The 11,243-nt window shown below is 43.9% G+C and overlaps 1 protein-coding gene across 1 annotated transcript; it reads left to right on the top strand.

Moving 5' to 3' along the window:
* The first annotated feature begins 3,964 nt into the window (after window positions 1-3,964).
* LOC127079591 (uncharacterized) lies at window positions 3,965-7,225 on the top strand. Its single transcript, XM_051019973.1, has 3 exons — window positions 3,965-5,127; window positions 5,272-6,317; window positions 6,399-7,225. Exons 1-3 carry the CDS (start codon window positions 3,965-3,967, stop codon window positions 7,223-7,225), a joined length of 3,036 nt encoding a protein of 1,011 aa, XP_050875930.1.
* The last annotated feature ends 4,018 nt before the right edge of the window (window positions 7,226-11,243 follow it).

Genomic DNA, 11,243 nt, shown 5'->3' with positions numbered 1-11,243 from the left:
AAACCCTTGATTCAAAGTCAAGTGGCATTTTCATAATCAAATTAAAAACACTTAATAATTACGATTATTATTGTGCGCCATGAGCCTTAAGTGGTGGAGAATGAGTGAGAATGGAGCATTCCTACCCTTACTCTGATTATTTTGGACGCAAGACGCTTGACTTGTTGTCTAGAATAATCACCTCCGCCCATAGACTTTAGTACAATATAATCACAAACATTCTTTCATAAAACCCTTATTCAAGGTAAAAATAATACCACTCATCAAACTCATTTTTGTGCCTTAGGGCATCATCTCGAAAACCCTTTTCTCAAAGGTAAAATCAACCAACGCACAAATATTTTCTACTCCGAACTACGGAGCTCTGATTCCTCATCCCCGAATGAGTGATACGTAGGCACAAGGGCCACAATCCTTGGCGAGCACTCTAATAACAAAAACACCCCATTCTTTCCACACATTCTTTTGAAAATAAAACAATAATAGATAAATCTCATGTATGTAAAACAACCCAAATGGTTCCCATGGAGTACCATGGGCGTAAGGGGTGCTAACACCTTCCCCTTACGCAACCGACTTCCGAACCCAAATCTCGGTTGCGAGACCGATTCCTTATTCTCTTTTAAGCGCTTCCCGTGCGCGTCTATTTTCCGAGGGTTTTATCGACTATTTCCCCTCTCCTCTCCGATAGAGGTGAACTAAATAAAATTCGGTGGCGACTCTTCTGACTTTGCCTCTCTTTGGCATTCTCTATAGTCCCGGTTCCGTTATCGCGAAATCCCGGTAGCGACAGCTGGCGACTCTGCTGGGGATCAAAAAATCCCTAAGAAAGTCTAGCCTAGTTTGGGTTGTTTCCTCTTTTACGTACGTGGAGATTTATCTGTTATCTTTTTTTCTGTATATATTGCTTTCTTTATTAACTCGTGCATATTTTGTTTGTTTACCTGTTGGTCCGAAACTCTGACTCTGTGACGAAGAATTTTTGGAAGCAATAATGATTGCAAAGAAAAAACCTTGTGTGAAGGACTCCCCACCCGAGTCTGAGAGTTTGCTTGAGATAGGAGAGGTTGAGTAGTATTGATCCGCGAGGTTCCTTCCTCGTTAGGGTCGTACGAGAACCTCACTTAGTGGTAGATTCTCTTAAGGGGATTGATGACCGTCGTGCTTTCGGCGTAAGCATCTTTTCTTTTACTAGAGTCAATGACCCTAAGACCCCTTTTAGAACCTTTAAAAAAACTATGGCTAGCCTAGACCGATGGTCGCGTAGTATAGGCCACCGAGGTGCCTTCCTCGTAAGGGTCGATACGAAGATCTCACTTAGAGTAGATGACTTTGATGGAGCAGTCGCCTGGCAAGTAAATTGACATAAGCGGCTGACAGTCAAGGAAGTCCATGACTCTAGGGGCAGTGTCTTAAACCCAATTTTCCAAAAGCCTTAGACCACACAAAGCGAGAACCTTGGTTTACTAAGCAGTCATTATTAACTCCATGCTTCGTCACGATGGTCCAAAACCACGAACCCATGCCTAAAAACCTGTGGAAATAATAAACCAATCATTCATTCATACATTCATTCATCATCAAAATAATAAGCAAAGCTCTTAAAATCTTTCGTTTGTTCAAACGCAGAATTACAAGACTATTTTCCGACACAATCATGGATACTTCAACAAAGAAAACACGTCTTCTTTCCGCTTCAAAAGTCCCGACATCAGGTCATTAAAGGTCCTTGGTTCAAAGGTCATAGCTCTCAAAGACAACAAGTTTAGAGCCAATTTTGGGAACATCGTAGATCTTCTAACCGAGAAGGTTGACTATTGTGCTATCACTACAATGTCCCAATACTATGACGTTCCTTTAAGATGCTTCACTTTCCCCGACTTCCAAATCTCTCCAACCTTGGAAGACCTCGAGAGACTCCTTAATCGACCAATCAAGAAATACAACCCTTCCCGAAATTGGAAAAAGGATTCTGTTTGACCGAGCTCTCACTCATCTTGGGTATCGACACCAACAAGTTAGTGGACAATTGGGGCGTTAAAGGATCCCTCAAAGGTTTAACTCAAAAGTTCCTAGAAGCCCATGCTTGGGAAATGATTAAAGAAGGAAGACCCGACTTTTGCAGTGCAACTTTGGCACTTTTGATTCATGGAATTGTCCTCTTCCCAAATCTGGACAAGTTCGTGGATCAATTAGCAGTTGAAGTCTTTTTAACAAAAAATCCGGTGCCTTTTTTACTTGCCGATTTCTACCACGCCTTACATACAAGACATGAGAAGAAAAAGGTACCTTCCTTTGTTGCGCTCCTATGCTACATCTTTGGATGAGGGCCCGCATGCCTCAAAGTGGACCCTTCGCCGAAAACAAATTGACATGGCCGCAAAGGTTCGCATCTCTCTCTGCCAACTCAATCCTATGGTACAAGAGGGAATGGGATATAAAGGATGTCATCGCAAGATGTGGAGAGTTCTCTAACGTACCCTTGATAGGAACACAAGGTTGCATCAACTACAACCCTGCTATACTCAAGAGACAACTAGGGTACGCCATGACAAGTCCCCCCGAGGAAAGAGATTTCATTCCATTTGTCATCAATACCGTGGATCCGCTTGATTCGAACGTGAAAAGAGTGAGAAAAGCTTGGACAAGCATAGTCCGTATTAGCCATGAATGGGGTAAGAAAAATATCCTAGCCAAGGAACCCTACTATGTGTGGGTAAAAGAGAGGGCTAGGGTGGTTAAGATGCCGTTTCTGTTTGATCCTTCTTCATTCCCGTTGATGCCTGAGCCTGAGCCTATCCTACAAGAGGACATGGACAAACTTACCAGCCAAATCAAAGAGCTCGAGTTGGAAAACACTCAACTACGAGTCGAACTCAATCGCGCCAAGGAACGTAACCATGTCTTGGAGGATAAGGGTAAGCAAGTCTGTGAAAAATTTGAAGATAGCAAGAAAAGGCTCCGATTAGCCGAGGGACAAAGAGTTTGGGTTGGTGGAGCTTTACAAGGAGCTAATTCTGAGCTAGATTTCCGCAACGAGGAGTTGGATCGAGCATCCCGAATCATCAAAGACCTTGAAAATACTGTCGAGAGGTCTAATGCCATGAAGAAAGAAGCGAGGGAAGATTACGAGGCCCAGATTCTCGAACTAAGGACCACTCTAAAAGAGCATAAGGATTTGCTAGCCAAGGAGCAACTAGAGAAAGAAAAGATTCATCGAAGCTTCATGCGTGAGCAGTTCAACCTTGGACGAGCTTGCGAGCAAATCAAGAACTTGAAGAGGGGAATCTATGACCAAGCCTATGTAGAATTGCAAAACAACTGTAGACATTGGGAAGAGCGTTGCTATGAATTCGAAGCTGCCATTGTTCAAAGGGACGAAATCATCCATAATCTCCAAGTCCTTTACGAAGAATGGAGGGACAAGTACACCAACATGACCGTGTTAACCAACTATGCCCTTCAAGACTTTCCTGACAAGTTGAAGGAGGCAGATCTGATCATGTGCCCAGATAATACCCCTAAAGAGGTCTACCACTTCGTCAAGTTCTGCAAAAGAACAATGGCCGAACTCATCATCGACATTGAGGCTCTCCGCAAGTCTCAAGGGGTCACTTTTAGGGTGGATATCTAGTTGGTTTATTTGCTTCCATTACTTGTATTTTGCAACTTCTATGTATTGTTGTCTATTTTCCCTTCAAAGGATGAATGAAAGTTGCGATTTTTCTCTATTGTGTTTTCCTATTTCATGATTGTGAACGAGAATCGTCAAGTAATTTTTTGCAATGAATAAACATGAATAACTAAAAAGAGCTTTGCTTTAACAAGAAAAATTCATGCATCATATGCATCTTTCGAAACACAAAAACATAAAAAACTCATCCATCCACCCTTTTTTTCCTTCCAGAACCACTCTCCAAAGCTGACTTTTCGGTACGATACACGAGGACGTCGACAAGCTGTCATGGAGCAACTTCAAGAGAACCAAGTTGTCCTTCAGGAAGAAGTATCCCAAATGCGGTCCCAAATGCGGCAATTGATGGAGACTATTCAAGCAGTCGCAAGAGGTCAAGAGATTATGGCAAAAATGCAAGAAGAAATGAACCAACGTGCCAGTACTACCAATCCTCCTACTCCTCGAACGGTCGAGAATCCGACTCCAGTTCCTCAAGTTGATCCTCCAATCAACATTAATGCACCCGGCGGTGTTCCAAACGACAATCCTCGTCCTCATGCTCTTGAGACAGACGACCAACTTGATGCATTCTTCATCCCAAGGGACGCTTCTCAAGATGACGCCTTCGGTTCCGCAACCAACAAGGTGGAAAGGAAGGTAAAGGCTATCGAGGAAAAGCTCAAGGCAATGGGGAGCACTGACATTTTGGGCCTCGATGCGGCAGAAATGTGCTTAGTACCTGGGGTCATCATTCCGGCCAAGTTCAAAGTTCCGGACTTTGAAAAATATAAGGGAAATAGCGACCCTAGGACACATATTAGGGCATACTGCCGAAAGATGGCTGCCTATTCCGGCGATGATCAACTTCTAATGCATTTTTTCCAGGATTCCCTCAGTGGGGCATCTTTGGATTGGTACATGCAACTCGAGGGCAACCATATTCACACCTGGAGGGAAATGGCCGAGGCATTCCTCAAGCACTATCAGTACAACACTGATATGGCACCTAATCGCACGCAGTTGCAAAATTTGACTCAGAGGTCTGAGGAGTCCTTCAAAGAGTATGCCCAGCGGTGGAGGGAATTAGCTGCTAGGGTACAACCCCCATTGCTAGAAAGAGAATTGGTAGACATGTTTATGGGAAACTTGCAAGGTCCATACCTTGATAGAATGGTAGGGAGCACCTCTTCAGGCTTTTCCGACCTGGTCTTAGCCGGTGAAAGGATAGAAAATATGATTAAAATGGGAAAGATCCAGAACTCTGCCAGTACTTCTAGTGCATCAAAGAAACCTTTTGTTCCCTATGGTAAAAAACGAGAAGGCGAGACCAATGCTGCCTCCATCATTCGAACAAGAAATCCCACTTATCCACAAGTGGCTGCCATAGCTCCCGTCCAACCAAGTCAACAACAACCATTGGCAATTCCTGTTCAAACTCAACAACAACAACGGTATCAACAACAACCGCAACATCAGCAACCACAATATCAACAACAACAAAGGATGCGAAGGCCCGAGAGAAGATTTGACCCAGTTCCCATGCCTTATAGCCACATGCTACCATATTTATTGAGGGGATCACTTGTGCAACTAAGGGAGTTAGGACCCCCACCAGCGGTTCTTCCTCCCGGTTATGATGCAAATGCCCGTTGTGAATTTCATTCTGGCGCTCCCGGGCATTCGATCGAGAATTGTAAAGCATTAAAGTACAAGGTTCAAGATCTTATTGACTCTAAGGCAATCACGTTCACACCCAAGAGGCCGAATGTGAATAATAACCCGATGCCCCCTCACAACAATGCATCGGTGAATATGATGGAAGCTGACAATGGGAGGAGATTGATGTCATGTGTGGACGAGTTAAAAACACCACTCATCGAGATCAAGAATGCTTTGATGAAGAATAATACCTTTCCCATCTGTGGTAATGACTGTGAACATTGTCTGATTAACCCGCAACAATGTAGAACATTGAAGTCTGTCATACAACAATTAATGAACCAGGGGATCTTGGTGGTAGACTGCCCATCCACAAACGAAGATGTGTCTACCCTCGAGATACCGTACGACGAAGTCCCTCCTCTGCAAATTCCATATGAGTTCTCTCAGTTAACTCTGTCGACAAATCCTATTACTCCAATCATGATAACAATTCCCACACCATTCCCATATGTTGACACCAAGGCAGTCCCTTGGATGTATGACACCTCAGTCTACATTCATGGTCAGAAGATTCAAGAAGAACCATTGAAGTCTAGCGACCCAATGATCAATATCACAGGCACTAGTGGAGTCACAAGAAGTGGAAGGATATTTGCACCGACACCCACTCCAATTGGAACTATCAATCCTTCAACTTCAGACAAAGGCAAACAAATTGATGGCGCTCAGCAAAGACAAGACCCTGTACCTTCAAGTGAAGTAGATGAGTTCTTACGCATCATCAAGAAGAGCGATTATCGAGTAGTTGATCAGCTTAACCAGACACCCTCTAAGATCTCAATGTTGTCTCTATTGATGTGCTCAGAGGCCCATAGGGAGGCTTTGGTAAAGTTTCTGAGGACAGCTCACGTACCGCAAGAGATATCTGTTTGTCAGTTTGAAGGAGTAGTTAACAACATCGCTACTAGCTTAAGCTTAGGTTTCAGTGATGAAGAGCTTCCCGCCGAGGGGAGGAATCATAACAAGGCTCTCCATATTTCCATTGAGTGTGTGGACACAGTCCTATCAAGAGTTTTGGTAGACACTGGGTCTTCCCTCAATGTGATGCCTAAGAGTTCCTTTGCTAAACTAACTATTGAAGGACTCGTAATGAAGCCGAGTGAGCTTATAGTAAGAGCATTTGATGGGACTAGAAGGACTGTAATCGGTGAGGTGAATTTGCCTATGAAGATTGGTCCCCATATTTTCCTTATCACTTTCTTCGTAATGGATATCTATCCAGCCTACAGCTGTCTGCTTGGGAGGCCTTGGATCCATTCAGCTGGTGCAGTCACTTCAACACTCCACCAAAAATTGAAATTCTTAGCTGATGATAAGCTAGTTGTTGTCGAGGGTGAGGAGGACATTATGGTAAGTCACCTCGCATCTTTCCGATACGTTGAAGGAGAAGGGGAGATAAGAGAAGTCCCATTCCAATCATTCGAAGTTATCAATGTTGAAATGGTTTGCCCAGCAAGGGATGAATCAAAAGATGCCGAATCCCCCATGGCATCTCTTAAAGACGCCCTGACAATTATAAAGGATGGACACCCCCAAGGATGGGGAAGATTGCTTGAACTCCCTGCCAACAAGGACCGCACCGGTTTGGGATACAACTCCCAGAGTTTGAAGAAGCCCGCGCCGATCGCTACAAGGGGATCAGTGCTCCCGCTGTCTGACAACTTCTCAAGTGCTGGTTACCTGGATGACAACCGTATTTGTGCCGTGGAAGAAGAAGAAAAAGAAGAAGAAGAAGATGATGGCTTGATCTTCACAAAGACTGATGGAAATGGTGCCACCAAATGGACCGAGTTTGAAATACCTAAAGTGACCTTGATCGAAATGTAATTCCCAATGTTGTTTTCCTTCCTTTTTATCAAAAGAACCCATGTCAAGCCCAAGGCATGGGGGAATCATTTGTAGGGCCTCATCAAATTTCCTTATTAATCATTAATGAAAAAGGGTTCATGTTCGCAATCAATTTTGAGATCCTTGTCTTTCATTTTTTTCATTTCACTTTTTTAAAAATGACATTTTTCTTTAAAAAAAAATAATAATAAAAAATTTCTTTTCAAATCATCCTTTCTTTCATACCAATAAAAGCGTGAACCTTAAATCATGCAGATCATCCTTGACAACCATCAATGACAATTCTGCTACAGTCTCATACGACTTTGACAACCCGATTAATCAAGCTGATGAAGAGTGTGAGGAAGAGGCCGAACTCCCAGAAGAATTGGCAAGGCTGCTCAAGCAAGAGGAAAAATTCATCCAGCCGCACGAAGAATCAGTGGAAGTAATTAACCTTGGGACAGATGAGGAAGCGAAAGAAGTCCGAGTCGGCTCCGCTCTACAAGACGAGGTGAAGACAAAATTGATTGAGCTCTTGAAGGAATACAAAGATGTGTTTGCATGGTCATACCAAGATATGCCCGGCCTCGATACTGACATTGTGGTCCATCATCTACCCCTTAAAGAAGAATGTTCTCCAGTAAAGCAAAAACTACGAAGAACCCGTCCCGACATGGCTATGAAAATCAAGGAGGAGGTACAAAAGCAGCTCAACGCCGGTTTCCTAGCGGTCTCCAATTATCCTCAATGGATAGCTAACATTGTGCCTGTACCTAAGAAGGATGGCAAAGTAAGGATGTGCATAGATTACAGAAATCTAAATAGAGCAAGTCCCAAAGATGACTTTCCACTTCCACACATTGACGTGCTAGTAGATAATACCGCCCAGTTCTGTGTTTTCTCTTTTATGGATGGTTTCTCCGGTTATAACCAGATCCGCATGGCTCAAGAAGATATGGAGAAAACCACTTTCATAACACCATGGGGCACCTTCTGCTACAAGGTGATGCCTTTTGGATTGAAGAACGCCGGCGCCACATACCAACGAGCCATGGTCACTCTCTTTCACGATATGATTCATAAAGAGATTGAGGTCTACGTCGACGACATGATAGCCAAGTCTCAAACCGAAGAAGAACACCTTGTCAATCTAGAAAAGCTGTTTGAGAGGCTGAGGAAGTTCAAATTGAGGCTTAATCCCAACAAATGCACATTTGGGGTAAGATCCGGAAAATTGTTAGGTTTTATCGTCAGTCAACGTGGCATAGAAGTAGATCCCGAGAAAGTAAAAGCCATACAAGCTATGCCTGCACCCAAAACCGAGAAGGAAGTCCGAGGATTCCTAGGTAGATTGAACTACATTGCTAGGTTCATATCTCACCTCACTGCCACTTGTGATCCAATCTTCAAACTTCTTCGAAAGGATCAAGCCATCATTTGGAACGATGACTGCCAAGACGCATTTGAGAAAATAAAGGAATATTTGCAAGAGCCTCCCGTGTTGATGCCTCCTGTACCTGGTAAACCATTAATCATGTATCTCACCGTTCTTGAAGGATCAATGGGTTGTGTCCTCGGCCAACATGACGAGACTGGAAGAAAAGAGCATGCAATATACTATTTGAGCAAGAAGTTCACTGATTGCGAGAGTAGGTATTCGATGCTTGAAAAGACTTGTTGCGCACTAGCATGGGCTGCCAAACGTTTAAGACAATACATGCTCACTCATACGACATTGTTGATCTCTAAGATGGATCCTGTCAAATACATCTTCGAGAAGCCGGCTCTAACTGGTAGAGTAGCCCGATGGCAAATGGCTCTGACCGAGTACGATATCCAACATGTCACTCAAAAGGCCATCAAAGGGAGTGTATTGTCTGATTATCTTGCACAACAACCCTTGGAGGACTATCAGTCTATGCGTTTCGAATTCCCCGACGAGGATATCATGTTGATTAGGGATTGCAACATCCCCGGTCCCGAGGAAGGACCCGAGCCTGGATCCCGATGGACCATGGTTTTTGATGGAGCTTCTAACGCTCATGGTAATGGCATTGGGGCAGTAATCACTTCTCCAACTAATTTCCACCTCCCCTTCACTGCCCGATTATGTTTTGAATGTACAAACAATATGGCCGAATACGAGGCTTGTATCTTTGGTATTGAAGCTGCTATCGATCTTAGAATCAAAATCCTGGAAGTTTATGGGGACTCAGCCTTGGTAATCAGCCAAGTCAAAGGAGATTGGGATACTAGAGACCATAAGCTCATTCCTTACAAAGAGCATGTCTTGAAACTAGTCCCCTATTTCGATGAAATTACATTCCACCACATCCCTCGAGAAGAGAATCAGCTAGCTGACGCTTTGGCAACTTTGGCATCCATGTTTAAAGTTAAGTGGAAGAACGAAGCGCCATCCTTTCACCTGAACTACTTGGACGAACCTGCTTACTGTCTGGCAGCGGAAGACGAAGCTGACGGTCATCCTTGGTTCCATGACATCATGAAATTCTTAGAGAACCAAGAGTATCCTGCGGACGCGTCTATCACCGACAAGAAGTATCTTCGAAAACTGTCATCCAAATTTTTCTTAAGTGGAGGGGTATTATACAAGAGAAATTATGATTCTGTTTTGCTTAGATGTGTGAACAAGCAAGAAGCAAACCAGATTATAATGGAAATTCATGAAGGATCCTTTGGGACGCATGCCAGTGGGAGTACTATGGTGAAGAAAATCTTAAGGGCCGGATATTACTGGATGACTATGGAGATTGACTGTCATCGCCACGTCCAAACCTGCCATAAGTGCCAGATCTATGCTGATAAGATCCATGTGTCGCCAACGCCTCTCAACGTCCTAACATCACCTTGGCCTTTCGCCATGTGGGGCATTGACGTGATCGGACGCATAGAGCCAACTGCCTCGAACGGACACCGCTTCATCCTTGTAGCCATTGACTATTTCACAAAGTGGGTAGAAGCAGCCTCGTACGCCAACGTTACCAGACAAGTGGTGGCCCGATTCCTCAGGAAAGAAATCATCTGCCGTTATGGGGTCCCCAACAAGATCATTACTGATAATGGATCTAACCTCAATAATAAAATGATGAAAGAGCTATGCCAAAATTTCAGGATCGACCACCACAACTCGTCACCTTATAGGCCTAAGATGAATGGCGCTGTTGAGGCAGCTAACAAAAATATCAAGAAGATCGTGCAAAAGATGGTGGAAACCTACAAAGATTGGCACGAAATGCTCCCATTCGCATTACACGGCTATCGTACTTCCGTACGCACTTCCACTGGGGCAACACCCTTCTCCCTTGTGTACGGCATGGATGCGGTCTTACCAGTCGAAGTAGAGATTCCTTCCTTAAGGATTTTGACAGATGTTAAGCTTGATGAGTCTGAGTGGGTACAAGCTCGATTTGACCAACTAAATCTCATTGATGAGAAGCGCTTAGCAGCCATCTGCCATGGCCAACTTTATCAAAAGCGCATCAAGAGGGCACATGACAAAAAGGTTTTCCCCCGCAGCCTAAAAGCTGGAGACCTCGTATTGAAGAAGATTCTTCCAATCCATACTGACCCAAGGGGAAAATGGACGCCAAACTATGAAGGTCCGTATGTTGTAAGAAAGGTCTTCTCCGGAGGAGCCTTGATCCTCGCAACTATGGATGGTGAAGATCTTCCATCCCCGGTGAATGCGGATGCAGTCAAAAATACTATGCTTAAAAAAAATATATATATAGCCCGATATGTTGAAAACCCGAAAGGGCAACTTATGCAAAAATGGGTATCCCGGTAGACTGAAAACCCGAAAGGGCGGTCTAGGCAAAAATTAGGGATTTAATAGGAGCAAGAGGCTGCATCCCGTAAGGAATCCTTCTTCATTCCTTGGCAGGTCAATTATGTGGGTCCCAAGCAAGCCAATCCTATCACCCTCCTTCAAAAAAAGCAAGATCAAAGGACGACCAAAGGCATGAAGACTATAGCAGAGTTAGAATCTGGTGGA

The sequence above is a fragment of the Lathyrus oleraceus genome, chromosome 5, assembly GCF_024323335.1.
Source record: "Lathyrus oleraceus cultivar Zhongwan6 chromosome 5, CAAS_Psat_ZW6_1.0, whole genome shotgun sequence".
In the NCBI taxonomy this organism is placed as follows: Eukaryota; Viridiplantae; Streptophyta; class Magnoliopsida; order Fabales; family Fabaceae; genus Lathyrus; species Lathyrus oleraceus.
The sequence above is the reverse complement of the archived record's forward strand: the minus strand, read 5'-3'. Positions and strand labels throughout refer to the sequence as shown.